An 18,723-nucleotide genomic window follows, 5' to 3' on the forward strand; every position below is an offset into this window, starting at 1 on the left:
TTTCACTAGGCCAAAATCAAGGAGTCATCAAGACTGTGTTCTTTTCTGGAGATCTAGAGGAGAATCTGTTTCCTTGCCTTTTCCAGCTTCTAGAATTGGGTTCCTTGCATTCCCTAGTTCATGGCCCCTTCCCCTATCTTCAAAGCCATCAGCGCAGCATCTTACTTCAGTGGTCACAATACCTTCCCTTTTTGTGTCAAATCTCTCATTTCCTCGCTTTTAGAGGGACTTGTTATTACATTTAGGGCTCGTCTGGATATGGCAGGATAATCTCCCTATCTCAAAATGTTGAACTTAATCACATTTCCAGACTTTTTTGCCATATAAGGTAACATTCACAAGTTCCAGGGATTAAGGACCTGGATATCTTCAGGGGCTATTATTCAGCCTACCACATCCCCATTGCCTTAATTTCCTTCCTAATAATTTATTTCTGCTTTATTACTCGTAATATCTCTAACTCACTGGCTATCTTCTCATCATGGATAGGTAGTTTATATTGTTCAGGAAGCACAAACCCAAAAGCTTTCTTTGCACTATGGATTGATTGACTGGGGGAGTTTTAAGCCTCTGGTATGTGCCCTGAAAACTTTTAAAAATTTTTTCCACCACTCTTTCTTTAATAGTCTCTGTTTTGAATTCTGCAAATGTCTCTCACTAACTTTCCTTGACAATGAATAGGCCCACAAGCAATAACCTAATCACACTGATTCCCTGATAAAATTCCTCAGTTATTTTTGATTGTGTGAATGAGGTGCAATGAGACTTATTTCCTTCTAAGATTTAGGGTCATATATTCCTCACTCTCAATCCAGCTCAGATGCCACCTACTCCACGGAACTCTTGTTGACCAAACTCAATAGCTCCATTTTCTGTGCTTCCTTCCATATCACTCTGTTAGGTTATTAAAACAAATATTAGATTCTATCTTTTAGAGTTGCTCAAGTGTATTCCCACTGGGATACAAACTCCACCATGAAATAGATTTTTTACATTATTGTTGCTTCAAATATCCCCTTTCCTATAATGGCTATTGAATAAATATTTTTGGAGTTGAATGCACATTATGTTTCAAGTACTAATCCTGGAATTGTAGGTGACAGCTATACTTCATTTCTCTTTGCTATCTTAGATTCCTTGGCATCATTCTTATTTATACGGTCAGTTAACTTAGTCTCGTAACTTTGAATTTCTCAGTCCCAATCCTCCTCCACTAAAGATAGCTTTCTTAGGGTGGAGGCATCTTAAAATAAATGTCAGATACAGCAAAAGGAAACAAGCAAACAAAAAATACCAGTGGCCTGAGTTGCTGAATACTGTGCTCATTTTTTTGTGTGTGGTAGTTTTTTTAGGTTTCCTATCTAAATTAAGTAAAATTCAGAAACTTCATGAGTGTCTTCCTAAACTACTTATTCAGTTCATCACACCTTTATTTGGCATATGTTCTTAGTCATTTCTCTCTTAGATCATTTCACACATTCTAAGGTGCACTTGGTAACTTTTTGAAAGTGGCTTTATTCCTGAAAATATTCAAACATAGATTTTTTGACCATTTGAATAACTGATTTAGAAGAAAATAAGGAATTGGTTATTAGTTCCAAGCCCCAACAACTCCATTAATGTTACAGTGTTACAAACAGTAACAGTATTTGAAGGCGACAGCTGACTTTTTCTCAAACTTATTCAAGCCCAAGTATAAGTATCTTTAGAAAACTATGCTATTTTTATTTTATTTTAAACATTCAATCTGAATAAAAACTGTATTAACTATTCAAACACAGATTCTAACCACGTTCCCTATCTATTCCTCAATACTCCCAAAGAGACTGCTGTGCTTATGTGTCTCCTTTGAGGAAAACTGGCCTCAGTTACTGAATAGTGCAAAAGAAACATAGGTGAACAGAAAAAAATAGTTCTAATAAATAATGAGCAATTTTTATAACCTTTCAAATTTTTAAAGAAAAATTTTTCAATTTTTAAATAAAAATACATTTAGATTTGAGGAGCAAAACCTATTTTCAAGTAGGCAATATGAAGTAACTTAACTTCTTAGTAAACTATTTTATTTCCAAATATTAATTTATAACACCATGCCTACCCAATAGGCTAATGTTAATAGCCATCCTTTACTTTACTTGAAAGCATAACTGAAAGAAATTTAGTATCTTAATGAGTATGAAAAATCCACTGTTTCCTAAAGAATGTTCTAGCTACATGCTCAATGACACGCACATGCTCAACAAAACAAGACTCCGCAGTTCAGCACCTTTCTAGGAAATTCTCTAAACACAACAGCATCTTAAGACCTAAGATTACAATCATAAAGAAATATGCTTAGCCACCTTTAGCTCACTTAGCAAGGTTATAGGTGAGGATGAAAGATTATGAAAAGAATGTTGGGAAAGCCTGCATAATAGGTAATTAGCTCCTTTTTAGGGAGTTGTTCTCCTATCCCAGTGCCACACTGCTCAGAAGACTTTTCTACTTACTGGGGTGCCTTTATGCTGTCTGGTGTAGAACTGACCTATGCTCTCATTGTGGGTTCTTGGCCCTGTTCTGAAGAGAACAGAGTAAATCCTATGTGTGGTGCTGTACATTGGTGCCAATCTATCTATCATGTGGCAGCCTGAAAGACTGAACCAGGACATTCATCCCTGGCTCACCTAACCAGAAGTTACCCTTCAGCTTGCAGACAGCTAGAGCAGTGTAAAAAACAATCAAGTCAAAGTGGCCTGGAGCAAAGGATTGCTAGCTTCAAGACATACCTTAGAGCACTGAGGAGGAGGGAAAGTCTATTCCATAAGGAGAAGAGGGGAACATTTGGATCCATATAAATAGGAGAAATCCTAAGGCCACGAACACATGTTGAAAGAAGATAGAGAGGCCCATGCTTTTTGCCTTGGGCTGATCTTTGTAGATGGGCTAAATCTGAAGTTTTGCCAACATAGAGCAAAAAAGAAAAAGAAAATCAAAAAAAAAAAAAAAAACCCACTATGATGCTTCTTTCTAGCCCGGATACAATTCCCTTTCCAATGAATAGAACAGAGTCAACTGAAAAAGAGGGATTTTCAAGACTTAAAGGGCAAACTTAATCTGCATAAAGCCAATATTGACTGAGATCAGTGTGAAAAGTGGTCAATCAGCCACTAAGAAAATAGAAAATTGACTCCATAGTCCGTAGAGTCTAAGGTAGAAAGTATATCTCGGTTTATAGAAACTGTTTTTCTTTATGTCTCCTATTCAATCATTCAAAATTAAAAAAAAAAAAACAAAACACAGAAACAGAGATAAAAGACATATCAATGAGGTCACAAGCAATATGGGCAACAGTAGAAAATCTTGTATATTAGGAAAGAGACCTGAGCAATTATAAACTAATCTGAGGAAATTTTGCAGCATAATTCTAAAACTTGGACCACTCTAGGAGACAAACCTGGAATCCCATATAATATACATTCAAATGAAGGGTAAAGAAATATAGATTTTGCAAATTAATGTTTGGAAAATGTACCAATGACTGTACAAACAAATAATAATATTTAGTTACATGTGATAATTTTAGTAATTGCATAGAGTTCAGCTTTATTATTTTATTTCTCAATTGATAAGGCTTCAAAGTCTAGATCAGGGGTCAGGAAATTATGACCAAATCCTGCCTGCCAGCTAATTTTGTGAATAAAATTTTATTGGAACACCGCAGCATCCATCTGTTTACTTATATGGCTTCTGTCACACCACAATGGCAGAGCTGAGTAACTGCCACAAGGACCAGACAGTTCACAAAGTCAGAAATATTTACTACTTGGCCCTTTACAGAAAATGTTTGCTGACCAAGAATCTCTGTCATTAATTTATTTATTTTTTTAATTTTTTATTTTTTTGGCCTTAATTTATATGTCATGGATTGAACGTCACAATTTTAAAGTAAAGGAAGGAACTGAATTTGTCTGCGCTCAGCAACTTAGGTACTGTGCTGGTTTGAATCTATTATGTATCCTGTAAAAGCCATGCTCTTTTAAACCCTTGGGAGTGCAGACCTATTGTGGGTGGAATCTTTTGATTAGGTTGTTTCCATGGTGATGTGACCCATTGGATTGTGGGTGGGACTTTTTGATTAGGTTGTTTCCATGGAGATGTTACCCCACCCACTCAAGTTAAGTTTTAGTTTATTGGTGTCCTCTATGAGAAGATAAAAGACAGAGACATTTTGAAGAAAGCAGTGAGAGATGATTACAGAGAAAACACCCAGAGGCATTTTGAAGAAAGCCATTTTGAAACTGGAGCCTGGGAGAGAAGGACCAGCAGACGTCGCCATGTGCCTTCCCATATGACAGGTGAACCCCAGATGCCATCGACCTTTTCCTCAGAGAAGCTTTAGCAAACCAGGACAGGTACTAATTACATACTAATTACATAATGCATAGAGGCTTCCTCTCATCAAGGTATTGTTAGATACTACATATGCTAGTTTTACATTTATTTGTCTTCCTCTTACATAAAACAACCTGGTATAGAACATCAGTTTTAATTAGCCAAATTCCATTAGTTTCTATTGCCTCTTTAACTGGAAAAGTGCAAAGAAGCAAATCCAATTAAGTGTACTAAATCATTTTTTTCCTTTACCCTCATGCGCTTTAACTGTATTTATTAGTGTGTACATAATCCTGAGTTTTGCAGAACTTCGTTTCACAGATAATGGTACAGACACTGTTAACTTCACATTTATAATAGCTAGTCAGTCAGGAAGTAGTCAGCAAAGCTAAATTTTTAAATTAATTCTCAATTGGTCATCATTGTGCACATATGCTTATGCTGCAATCTCTTGTTTAATCCTCTAAATCTTGCTCCATTTCCTGCTACTTAAAATGCTCTTGTGCTCGAACAAGAAAAAAAAAAATCATGTTAAAATCTGCATTATTAAGTTTTCTGCTATATTTGCCCACTAGTTGTCTCATCACAGGAATTCCACATATCTTTCAGATAGGCAATAATAATTCAAGTCCCATTGTTTATATTTCTTAGGCATGATGCCAATGCTTCTGAGTATTAGCAACAAGTTTACATTCCTATCATGCAAAGGAATACATGCAAGCTAATAAGCACCCAAGGATTTTATCAAGGAAAAATACTTGGGGAGGAAACAACGGAATGTTTTGCAGCAATTCCTTTGAAAATTAAAAATCTCAAATGACAATTATATTTATGGCAAATGAATAATTACTGAATGGTGATAGTTTAAGGATTGAATTCTAACTGCAGTCAAAATTTTAGGTTAAAACTCATAAAATTCACATGCATTTTTCAGCAAGTTTGTGAGAGATTTTCATTTTACAAAACTGAATTGTAGCAAAGTTTCAGTATATTTATTTTTAATTGAGACATTTATAAGAATTGTAAAGTTTTTTTTTTTTTTTCCAGGCTACCTGCAGTCTACCCAAATGAAACACAACTTCAGTAATAAAAATTATAAAATTGAAATAAACCTGTGTAACTTGCCTATAGTAAAATTAATATCAATCCTACAGTAAAAGCAGGAAATGAGGAATCAGTTTACTATTCCTGGTACTTTCTTCATCCTATTTATTTGTTTGAATGTAGTCTCAATCCACTATCTCTGTTATCACAATGCCATTGCCATCAAATAGTCACTACTTTGTGAAACTTGCCTGTATCCACATTGACAAAAACGTTTGCAATTCCTGCAGACATTTGACCACACTTTACACAGCATTCATCACACTATATATTGTGTTTAGTGTCTAAGGAATCTGTCTTGATAACTTAGATTGTAAATTCCTTAAGGGAACTGTAAAATCACCATATAGCACAGAACCGGTATGGCAACAACTCAGTAAAGGAATCTACAGGAAACACAAATTTTAAATTGCCAAACTACAAATGCTCACACACACACACACACACACACACACACACGATCTTCATGCTTACAGAACCAGGATGAAAAAAATGTTTCTAATTTTGAATTAATGTGAAAATGGGACATAAGATGTCATAGGTACGAAAGTTTTACTTATTCAACCAAAAAACCCCAAAATACATTTAACCTCTCTCTCCAAAATTTTTCTAAAATTAAATCACTGTCTTTTAGAAACATTAAGAATTCTATAAACTAGGATTTACCTTTCTGGTATATTTTATATTTCAATTTTAAAAGTCATCAAAAATATATCTAGAAATGTGTCCCTATGTCTAAAAAAAAATGGTTTTTAAACTGCATTAGGTAGAAATGTCTTATGGTCCCTGATTATCATTTTAATAAGTATCGTATATGTCTCTTAAAACACAGTAACAAACTGGGATTCTATGTAAGATTTTGTATGAAAAACAAAAGGTTCAGAAATTTTTCTAAAATTTAAAATGTTACCTGAAAATAACTTCCTTTTAACATAAAGACAATGTTCAACACATAAGAAAACCACTGACCCTTCGGTCATTGCTAAATTCCCCAAAATAGAAATAATAAAACTTGCAAAACCAAGAATCTAACAGGTCCCTACATAATTGCTTATGTATTCATTCACAAGATTTGTGGGAATTTCCTCTGTATCATATATAGTTCCTAGAACTAATATAGCTCAGGACGTTGCTTCATGCTATAGCTTGTTCATTCTCACGGTTCAAACTCTATCCCCAGAAAAATTTCTAAATTTAATACTGAAGCACTACTTTACGTTAATCTTCTACTATATGGGGACAAAAGTCATTTCTACTGATATGAATCAAATCACACAATCTCACATGTACAGATCTGCTCACTGCACTTTTGCCTACCACACTGCTGTAAGCAAGGTGGACATTAAAGCCAGTTTCAGCATGAAGATAGAATATGTAATCACCTTAAGTGACTCAACCTTTAGACTAAATATTATCTTTTCCAGGCCTCTCTATCAAAATACAATCCCCTGGGCTGGCCAGCTTCAAGAGTGTGTCACACGCACAGTCTCACTTAGAAAGGCCCCATGCTTGGTTTAATGTCTGCTGTTACCATCATGAAATTCTTAATTTTTGAACAAGGGACCCACATTTTTATTTTCACTTGACAGCCCAAATTATGGAATCCATCTTTCCCTTGGAAGTGATAACACATTAAATCATAACTTTTTTTAATGTCAGTAGATCTTGGAAAAGAGAAGTATAACAACAGCAAGAAGAGAGGCACCAAATATCTGTGTTACAGAAGTAATAAAAGAAGAAAACAAAAAAAACCTAAAAGAAAGCTGTGTGGGCAAATTGGCTCATATCTTTAGTTAACAATTATTTATTGAGTACCTACTATGTGCCATGTATTGTCCCAGATGCTGAGGATACAACCGTGACCAATACAGACAAAGCCCAGGCTTCATGGAGCTTCCGCTCCAAGGACGAGACAGACATAACCAAGTCTGTATGTGTTGAGTGGCAGGGGAAGCAAGAGGAAGTGTTTGAAAGAAGACATAGTATCTTTCTTTTATTTCTAGTATTGTTACCCTTGGTAATCAGGCATGCTGATGACAGTTAAGAAACTTCAATTCTTACAGTTAAACTCTTCCTACTAAGTAGCATTCCTCTAGTATTTCCTGCATGTCTTACGGGAAATTGACATTTTCCTTACGGGATTTTAGGAAATTTCAGGAATCAATACGGTCATCCTCCATACTTTGCCATTTACCTTATATAGTTTTAAATAGGCAATATACCTATTACATTTAAAAATGAATTTTTTCTGTGACTAATTATGTACTGCTCCTTCTGTCTCTCCATTCTGTGCTCCCTCATGCGTCTAAATTTAATTGTTTATGAACTAAGCCCTCATCAAATGAATCCTTTTATATACAAGGATTGATTCTCTGAATCTGGCCTTTGTGTCACTGGTTCTGAAAAAGAAACATGCAAATAAAACTAGACAAGCAACCAAGCCAAACAAAATTGTGCTTATATTAAAGTGTTCACCAGTTTTGGAAATTCTTCCCTCAGAAATCAAGAAAAAATGGCCATGGATTACAAAATTTCTCTTACTCTTATAGGGAATATCATAAAGGGGATTTTACCTAACACAGTGTCAGCTGGAAAATTGATGGTGAAATCAATAGATATTCACTGATTGAATGAATACAAAAATAAATGAATGATGAATGGCTGGGCATGTTGACATCAGATCTCCTAAAATGAATCTCTCTGCTAGTGCTGGTATAACATTTAAATATTAGTTAGATAGTTAAATAAAAAATAGTTTTTTTAAACTAAAAAGTCAACTGTTCAAGCATAAGTACTTTTCATTCCCTTAACTTCCTTTTACATTAATTATAGCTCTGAAAATGAAACATCTAGAAATAAAACAGAATTATGAGAAGTAAGCACATTTGGTCAGCCTGAAGTATGGACTTGTATTCCTTAAGGAGTTAAACCAATCCAGTATGCATTGCAATTTGAAACCACAAGATGGTACAAAACTTCAGGTAAATACTTAAATGTACGAAAGCTAAAATGTTGACTGGATGGAAAGGAAAAGCAAATTGCTATACTTCATTTAAAACAGAGTAGGTCTGCTGCCTTTGTGTTTCACATTGCTAAAATATATTATTCACTTATATATAAAATCTTAAATTGCATTCAATCTTGGAACAGACTGGCAAAACAAATAAAACTATTTTGCATCTCTGGATGCATTCTAATTATAGTTTATAGAATCACAGGGCTTTAATACATCCTGAGAGTTAATCTACTGTTCCCTCCCATATCAGATCAACTCTAATTACCATCAACAATAGATGCACATTTAATCAAGAGAAAATTGATAGTATTTCCTTTTAAACCCTAAAATAAAGAATTTTATATTCAGTTTTGTATTTAACCATTTGCATTTTGAAGAAAATCTTAAAATGTCCCATCAGACTACATTTATCATTTGCTTTTATTGTTGGAAGATCTACTGGTATAACATTTCTCATGTTTGAATACTCTTATTTTGAATACTCTTATTTGAATGATCTTAAATTATTTTAGTATTTGCTTCTATGGTCTAAATAGCTTGTTTAAAATTCCTGAGTATTTTCTTAACTCTAGCCATTTGTTGCCTAACATGATTATTTTATATAATTTTGGTTCTACAGGGGTTTCCTAGTTAATAAAAAAGCAGATGCTATTTAACCCAGAATCTATCTTGATCAATACTATTAATTTCATTTGCATTATATCTACAAAGCTTCATGTAAATCTAAATTAAAATAAAAGTAAATATATTTCACAAAATGATAGTCACTGGGCATTCAGAATAATAAAATTTTGTTTTTTGAAAGCTTTTTTCGTCTGCTAAAAAAGAAATGATTCTAAATGTAAACATCTCTTATATCATAAATATACTTCTTACCTGTGCTGCTGGATATATTAACATCGATACTGATATCAGATATTCCTCCTCCCTTCAGAGACGCTACACATGTGTATGTCCCAAAATCCGTGAATTTTAAATCAATAATGTCCAAGTTTGTTGTTCCTGGGGAGACGTCGGGGTCAGTCTGTGTAATAACCATCCGCTCAGAACTTCTTAATGGACGACCATTTTTAAACCAACTAAATGTTAACTCCTCAGAAGGAACAGCTTCTACTTGGCAAGATATTTTCACCTCACGCCCAATCTGGATGTTGTCATCTTTGTGATAAGGATCTGGTGTGATCCAAAATCGTCCTTTTTTTAATGCTAAAACATAAAAATTCCATAAGTAGTTAGTATTGCTTTTATAATGTTAGGGATTCATTTCTTTTAGCTAATCATTTCCGGGCTGAAATGAAGTGAAATAAAATGAAAAAAATATATACATACATCCCTTTGTTATTTCCAAGTAGTGTGCATATCAATAAATTTCATTTATGGAGTCTGAGATAATCTAAAAATCTAAGTCATTTAGAGACTCTAAATACTGGGCTTTAGAAATTAGATAGTATTTTCTAGTGCTAGAAAAAGCAATGCTTTTAAGCTGTATGCAATGATATTTTTACCACTGAATTTTGAACAAATAATGGAACTTGTCTCTATAAATCATAGGTTATTATATTTGAAAGTAATAATATGGATCATTAAGTCCAATTCCTCATGTATGTCATCTCTTAATCATGGTACAATTTCCCAAACAACTCAAATATTTCATAAATGTCAAATTTAAGAAAATTTTTCTAAGGCTGTATTCAAATGCTGCCCAAAAATAGTTGGAATGGATTGAGTACGTTTGTATTCATGAAGCATTCTCATATATTGAAATAACCTAAGCGGAAAAAAAAGCAAATTCATTTTCGAGACATTTATGAACTGCTATTTTCTACCATACAAACATATTTCCAGTCAAAACGGTTTGCTGGATCTCTCAGGCAGATGGCCAAAAAACCTTTAGATCAGATGGCCTGGAAAACATGCCATGTTTATATTCTAACAGCAGTGCTTTCTGGGTTAAAGTCAGTGCCATTCTCACAATCTGGATTAGTAGTAATGATTACCAGAAGTCTGACAAGGGAGCATCTATAGGCTTCCTATGGGCTCCAGTTATGGACTTTGAATAAAACAATGGGACTCAATACAAAATACAGTGGCTTTCTTTTATGACAGAAATTATCTTAAACACATTTTAATCTTTTCTAACATCTTCTTCATTTCCCTCTCCCTCAACATCACCATCCCTATATAGTGAATTGTAGCATATGAAGTGCAACATAATTAACAAAATAAAATATTGGTCATTCACTTTTCCCATTAAACCTAAATATATAATGACACTAGCAAGTGATGAGAACTGAGTGGCCCTGCAAATGTAGGAGGCCTTCAGTTACTCCAGTAAACGCCTGGGAACAACCTGGAAATCTGTAAATATTTTTAAATCTCATAAAATTCTGCTTCTAAGATTCTTCTGTGCTCTTAGGCTCCAAATATTTTCATCTGCTTTCCGGTTTACACTTTAGTGAGGAAAGATGAATTGCTCTAAAAAACAATGTTTACATTTTTCTTATATTCAAGACAGAAATCCAATGCCAGGCAGTAGCTGGGCCTTGATTACAAAACAAAATAGTCATAGTCCTGGTCCTCATGTATTGCAATTTGTATACTCATAGATTATAATCCAGTTCATCCACCAAACTTTTATAATACTTATGTCTAGAAAACCACACACTTCATAGATATGCTATGCTTTATAGATTTGAAGCAGTCCAACTCTCCCAAAAGCACTGTTGAGAAAATGCACAAAGCTTCAGTTTTAATAAAAACACCAGAAGGCCATTATTCGAAACACATTTTCATATTGTTCTTTGTTATGTTTTTCCATAATAAAAAGCAGCTAATGAACATTATCTATCCCTAACCAAATCTTTATCAGTAGGTTACTCTAGGATGAAATTAGGAGAAATTATGGCCTTCTACTATCTGGTCTCATATATTTATATTTTAATAGGCACTGAATTATGACTTTAGAAAGGGCAATGTGCTGAAAATGTCCACATTTGGCTACCATATGTGGCATATAATATCGTGCACACAAAATTCACATGGAATTTAACTTAGAAGAAAAATCAAATCATGAAAGAATAGAATTTTTTTTTTACTGGATCTAAACCAATAGTATATCATAGAACATTTACTTTTTTTAGCACCATAACACTTAAATGCAACTTTCCTTTTTGCTTGCTAATAATTTTCTTTACCCTGATTTTAAGAAGTGATAAATCCTAAAAGAATTTTTAAACAACGAAAAATTCACAACTTTGAAAGTTGTTTTAATCCACATATTAATTTATTAATAGCTTCATATGGGGGTACATTTTAGAGTCACTTTTATTCTGAAATCATGGTGTATGCTAACATATAGACAAACTCAACAAAAAACTCGGGTGTTTCAGTGATTCACATTTATTTACTACACAGTGATTGTTTTCTAGCTCTGTGCTCTGCATAGTGATATATTAAAATATATACATAAGAAAGTGATACTGACATTAAGAGAACTGTATCCTCATCAAACAAACTAGATTTAAACTTTTAAACAACTCAAAAACCACTGAAAAAAAATGAAATCAATATTGTGTGTTATGGACTAGTTTCTTCATGGAAAATGACTTTAAAGTCAAAAATAAAAATAGCAATGATTATTATAAAGTTATAATCAATTATAGATAAGATCAGATATGATATGTAATTATGCTATATGATAGCAATTTAATTATGTTTTTAAGAATGAATTTATTGCCCAAAATATTTGTTGGTATCAATATCAGACAATCCTAAAGTCTGGCTTAAGCCAACCCTGCTAGTCTTCAGAATGGGATCCTAAAGAGACAACTAGTGAACCACAGAGGGAGAAATCAGTCTAAGTGAGCTAAAGCTAAGGAAAATCAGAATAAGTAGCACAGATCAGTTGACTGGAGAACCATGTCTCAGCATCTGTTCTATGTCACTCCTGTAACAAAATAACTGTTTTGACATACAGAACATGTATGTGTATGTGCATGTGTGTGTAGTCATCTGTTGTAATAGAGGACAGTGAAATTCTACTTGGTTTTCTAACTGGTTGCTCAGAAAACTAAGCATAAAGCTCTGTAAACTAGGCACAGGTGCATTAAGAACTTGAAACCTAATTCTAACATTTCATTTTTATGTAGTCCAAGATGAGCAATCTAATTTTTATGGGTCAAGTGCATCATTTATAAAAATATGAGGTGATAGCATTAGGTACCCTCTGAGACCTATTGTGGGAAATAGCATATTAGCAATTGTGTAGAGCTTTGAAAATATAAAGTGTTTAATATAGTTAATCAGCTGGGAAGCAGGTTCCTTCAGTTTATAATTAAACACTCTCTTTTTCAGTGAATAATTTATAGTGGTTCATGTGATGTTAATTTAAAGTCATTTCCTACCACCAGTTAAGATATCAAACTCTTAAAATCAATGGGTGATTAGTACTGAAGTATAACAGGGGTCCAATAGAATTAATGAGACTCTGTAGAACTAAAGAAATTCTATGGAAAAAAGAGAGAGAAGAAATCCCTTTCCCCAAATGCAATTTCTTTGCCTGAATATTGAAAATCCCCTAACACCAGCCTGAGAGAACATTAGATTAGGTTTAATGTATCATAAATCATGATGGATGAACCGTGTAAGGTACTTGTTTAGCTCGGAAATCCATGTAAAGGATTGGCATGATGCTAAGCCTCTGTTCTGGATGGGTTATTTTGCAGTTTGGAAGCTTGCAAAATAACCCATCACATCTCTTTTTTAGTAATGGGGGAACTGAATGCAAACTTGGCTCATGTATTTTTGGCAGGTAGCTCTAGATGACTTTCTAATTGTATACAAAAATGCTCCGCTAATGGAATGAAACCAATATATAAAAGCAGAGACCACTGCACAGATCTGGATAGGGCTTGCTGCTAAACTTTGCTTACAGACAGAAGCAGATTTTTGCCTGTGAATGTCTAAGATGCAGAGGAAGATTTCTGTTATTTAAAATTAAGTTACTTCTGAATTGTAATGCCTATCTCTAAACCTTGAGATGCTGATCTCTTAGTATATAACCTGATTGGTCTCTGGAACAATGCGTATCTCTGAGACACCTGAAACTCAGAGCTAGAGCTCAGCAGATATGAATGTCAGTATTAGTGCATACAGCCACTGTCAAAAAAAAAAGCTGAAAAAGAGCCCAGACTTCAGTTAGTGATATGAATGAAGCATGTCTGGTTAAGACTAGGACAAATCAGGCCAAAGGGTAAAGGTCGAAACTGACTCTGTTTTTAAACTTCAATTTCCACATGAGACCAACGGTACATGAGACCTTGGTACAGGATCTGTATTTTCTAAACAGTACTACTCTACAGTCGGTTTATTCAAACACCACAATTACATGGAACTTTGAATAGGAAATGAGATACGGTAGGTTAGTATAGGCTAGAGTGAAATACTGACACTGGGCAGATAATAAAAAATATATTTACAGCCTCCCCCCCCACCCAGCCCCAAGGAGCTGGGGGAAGGTGCAGAAGTGTTGGACTTCCTCACCTGGACTGGTGTTGATGTCACAAACACTGGGACTGGCGGTTTGATGTGCTGAGCCCTCGATCATGGGACTTGCCCTTATGAAGCTTGTTACTGCAAAGGAGAGTCTAAACTTGCTTGTAATGGTGCCTAAGAGTCTCCCCTTGAGTACCTACCTCTTTGTTGTTCAGATGTAGCCTCTCTGTCTAACTGAGCCACCTTGGCAGGTGAACTCAACTGCCCTCCCCTCTACATAGGACCTGACTCTCAGGGGTGTAAATCTCCCTGGCAATGCAGGATATGACTCCCAGGGATGAATCTGGACCCGGCTTTGTGGGACTGAGAGTATCTTCTTGACCAAACGGGGGATGCAAAATGAATGAAATAGTTTCAGTGGCTGAGAGATTTCAAATGGATTCGAGAGGTCACTCTGGTGGACATTCCTTATGCACTATATAGATAACACGTCTTAGGTTTAATGTATTGGAATAGCTAGAAGTAAATACCTGAAACTACCAAACTCCAACCCAGCAGTCTGGACTCCTGAATATGATTATATAATAATGTAGATTACAAGGGGTGACAGTGTGATTGTGAAAACCTTGTGGATCACACCCCCTTTATCTAGAGTATAGATGGATGAATAGAAAAATGGGGATAAAAACTAAATGACAAATAGGGTGGGATGGGGGGGGATGGTTTGGGTGTTCTTTTTTCACTTTTATTTTTTATTCTTATTCTGATTCTTCTGATGTAAGGAAAATGTTCAGAAATAGATTGTGGTGATGAACACATAACTATATGATCATACTGTGAACAGCTGATTGTATACCATGGATGATTGTATGGTATGTGAATCTATTTCAATAAAACTGAATTAAAAAAAAAGTATATAAAGAAGAAATTAAGTTACTTCTTAGTCAATCTTTATTTTAAACCTTTAAAGAGAAACCATTTGGAGAAGTATAGGCTCTAGACCTCCAGTGATTAAAAGTTCTGTGCAAATAAAGGCAAGAGGAAGCTGTGGGATAATACCTTGACTGTAGCTGTTAATTTAAAGTATGCAACATATAGTAGTTTCCATAATTGAGTATGTAGACAGAAAAATCATGACAATTGTGTTTTAAATTTGAATGAGAAAGTGTATTTTGGGGGATAAGACATATCAGGTGTCAGCTTTTGAACTTGTTCTAAGCGTCTGTTTCAGAAGGATGATCAGACATGCAGAATGAACACTGGCTACCATTTCAAGCTGATAAATTAGTGAAAAGGCTCTCCATATATACAACCTCTTATCATGTCAGTAGGATTCTGGCCAACATGATAAACTGACAAAATGTTGCTTAGAGGAATGGATCCAGAAACTGATCATACTGTAATCAGACAAATAAAAAGCAATTCTCCACTCATTTATCCTCTGTTAAAGACAACGAAAATATTTGAATGAAAAATGAAGTATTTGCCAGTTATGTTGGAAACCAATTGAGGAAGCTGTTGGAAATAGCAAAGCAACTCAAAAGATAGTATAATGTAAACAGTCTCATATTATAATTAGGTGCTTTTCTTCCCCAGGAGACTGTAAACACCTGGACAACTGAGGGGTAACATCTTAATCTTCTTACTATCCCAAATCCTGAACACCATTCTGTGGTATAGTTGTATACTAATAATTTTTGTTGAATTTAATTAAACTTGACATTTTAAAGCATTAACTTTGTAGACGTGTTACCATCAGAAAACATGGTCCTAAATAGTTAGGCCTGCCTGATTCCACATTAAACAGAGAAATAAGTCTCTTTGCTTTGGTGAGAAGGTGAGTTTATTGGAGATGCATCAACAAGGAACAGGACAGAAAAAAACTCTCTAATATCAGTTCAGAGTGAGAAGAGTGGTTTGGGCTTTTATAACCCCAAATAGACAAAGGAATGGCTAGGATCCAGAAGAAAGCAGAAGGGAAAAAATTAGAAGAGAAAAAGCTGTTTGGGTAGTGTTTCCTGTTATCTTGAAGTCCTCCTCTCATTCAGGTTTGTTTTTTAAGAAGACACTGGTTATCAGACTATATGGTGATATCCCTTGCATTCTTCTGTAGGCAATGCTGGGAAAGTTCCTGGGAACAAAGTAAATTTCTTTGTTCTTGAGACTAGAACAACAGCAAGTTATTTTAACAAGGGCTTTTTATGCTTAGAATAACTCAAGGCTGCTTGAGTGAAGTGATTTTAATAAATGGATTTCTTTCTTTTTTTTTTGGCTACTGAAGAATATACTAAGCATTTTCCAGCTAATGAGTAATATTGAGTATTTTTTTTTACTTATTCTGCTATCAAATCCCCATCCCCCCCAATGTGATATTTTCTTATTCTTAAGAAGCTGTATAGTGAGCACTTCCTATAGAAGGGAAAGTGGGTGAAGGTCTACCTTGTGTAACTGCTTTCTTCTGAGCAAGGGCAAAGAGGTTCTTACATTAATCTGGAAGATGCTCTGGACATAAAATCACAGGTGCAATACAGACAACAATAAGACAAATATATGGCAAACAAAATAAAAGTCACGTTAATAAGGACTGTTTTCCATTTCACAGGTAAAGTTCATTAACCACTCAGAAAATGAGTCCAGTTTACTATAATCTTTAACTTGATCAGTATTATCCTGCATTTGATTTAATACTGAAGAGATACTGTTATATTCATCTGGTATATATGTGCAGCACTAAATGCTAATGAATGCACAAGTTTTTTCCTCAGCTTTATTGGGTGTTAAGCTTATAGATGCCAATTGTTTCCATTCACTTTGATAATTCCCAGTCAACTTTTGTTTTGTTTCAGTCTTGTATTCTGAGTTGCATTGGGGGAAATGGAAAGAGAAAGAGAAAAACATTTGATGTTCTCTAGAATTAAGAGAGCAGAATGATACTTGATAAACAAGCTGTATTGGTATAGGGATATATATGAGAAAGAGGATTCTGTTCAGAAACATTAGAGATCTCACATCTTGAAGCTATAAAAATATATGTCTGAGCATCCAATAAACCTATTTACAATAAAGACAGTGTCTCTTTCCTTCCCCAACCAACCATAAATTATTTTTTATTCATATATCAGATTGTTCCTCTCTTGGAAATGTACATTTTAAAATATGCAAATAATATTTAAAAGGACTGTAATGTTTTAGTTTCTATCCAATTTGCAAACATTGATATAAACTGACAAATTTTAATCTAACTCAGATGCTTGGGGAATAAATAATCTGGGTTTACTTATACTTTGTTGTTATTAAAAAATATTTAAATTATTTTTATATTAAAAAATACTAAAGCTCCCAAAAGATGAACTGGAGTGGAGAAATCTTTTATATTCTTAGATATTCTTATACTCACTTCCCTTTCTCTGAGGACTCCAATTGTCAATCTATGATCTGAATGAAATTCATTAATAATACAAGAACATAAAAAAACCTGATGGCCTTTAATTGGTTTAAGTAGAAACCCACATAATTTGAATGCAAAATCAAATGCTTAAAGAAAGTTGGGGTTCTATTTAATTATAATGTATCAGGGCTCTGTTTTATTATAGTGAATTTACTCAAAGCTAATTACTGTTGTTAATTACTCAAACTGTTTACACAAAGTTAGGAAGAACTGTAATTGTCTTTTAAATGTCCTTTCCCTGTAGGACAATTGCAGGTGAAGGGCTTAGGTAGGCACTGAAGTAAGAAAGGGTTTTTTTTAGGTGGGAACAGATTATGGATTTGAGTAATAACTATTTCTTTTAGATGGGTAGAAAGAACTGGGTTCACATAATACTAAAAATATCATCATCATCATTTTGCCATTCCTATCATTTCAGCCCTATCTTAAGTAAGGAGAAAATATAAATTGTCATAAATTCCCAAAGTGCCTACATGAGTGTCATAAATAAAATCATGTGCACAAGGTGATTACTAAATAAATAGCACCAACTATTTGAATAGGAGAATCTTAATCGGCACAACTTGCTTGCCAGAAAAGAATGAGTTGATATTTTGAGTGCATTTTCTCTATCAAAGTTAAGCATATCCCTTCACTAAGGAAAATGAAAAAGTGCTCAGGGTAAATTAGATTTTTTTTTTTTTTTTTAGATTATAAAGATCCCAGACTATAAACAGTTATAAAATGAACAGCAGTTTATGATGGCTTGTGCTAAATATACTTCCTTTTAAAATTGTATGTTCTTAATATTTAAGGAATTGATCACGTAGCAGTGAAAATTGGATGAAAATAATAACTCAATCTAAAAAATATTTCTCTTTCTTGCTTTCCTTATTTTCTGGCTCAAATGTTGCACTCACTCTCCTTTCCAAAATGATCTTGCTCATCTGTGTCCTTGTTATCTGTATCCTAATGCCCTACATTATTTGTTACCCATTTTCTTTTGAAATTTGAATATTTTATTTTCTATTTGCTCTTTATCTGCAGACTAGAAGCATGTTGAGGTCACATTTAAGCTTTTCTTAACCCTAAAATCCCCCAAGTTATTTATGGCATACTTACTGAAAAAAGTTGTGAACCACCAGTTGCATCCATTCATTCATCATTCACTCACTCACTTGGACAGTTTGCACACTAATTTTCACTGGTGCTATCTTGGTACCGAGGGCTCAAAGGATAGCAATGACCTATTAATCAATTAACGCAATGATATTTCCAGTTCTGAAACCATTATTGCATCATGTTTTGCATT

General features: G+C 34.2%; 1 protein-coding gene across 2 annotated transcripts in view; it reads right to left on the reverse strand.

Moving 5' to 3' along the window:
- The window catches only part of MDGA2 (MAM domain containing glycosylphosphatidylinositol anchor 2), a 1,012,098-nt gene that overhangs the window by 276,221 nt on the left and 717,154 nt on the right, over positions 1–18,723 (reverse strand). For both annotated transcript variants that reach the window (XM_037834933.1, XM_037834934.1), the window contains one exon: positions 9,368–9,697. In XM_037834933.1, coding sequence (XP_037690861.1) covers positions 9,368–9,697 — 330 coding nt within the window. The remainder of the gene's footprint in view (positions 1–9,367; positions 9,698–18,723) is intronic.

This window comes from Choloepus didactylus, chromosome 4 (genome assembly GCF_015220235.1).
Source record: "Choloepus didactylus isolate mChoDid1 chromosome 4, mChoDid1.pri, whole genome shotgun sequence".
In the NCBI taxonomy this organism is placed as follows: Eukaryota; Metazoa; Chordata; class Mammalia; order Pilosa; family Megalonychidae; genus Choloepus; species Choloepus didactylus.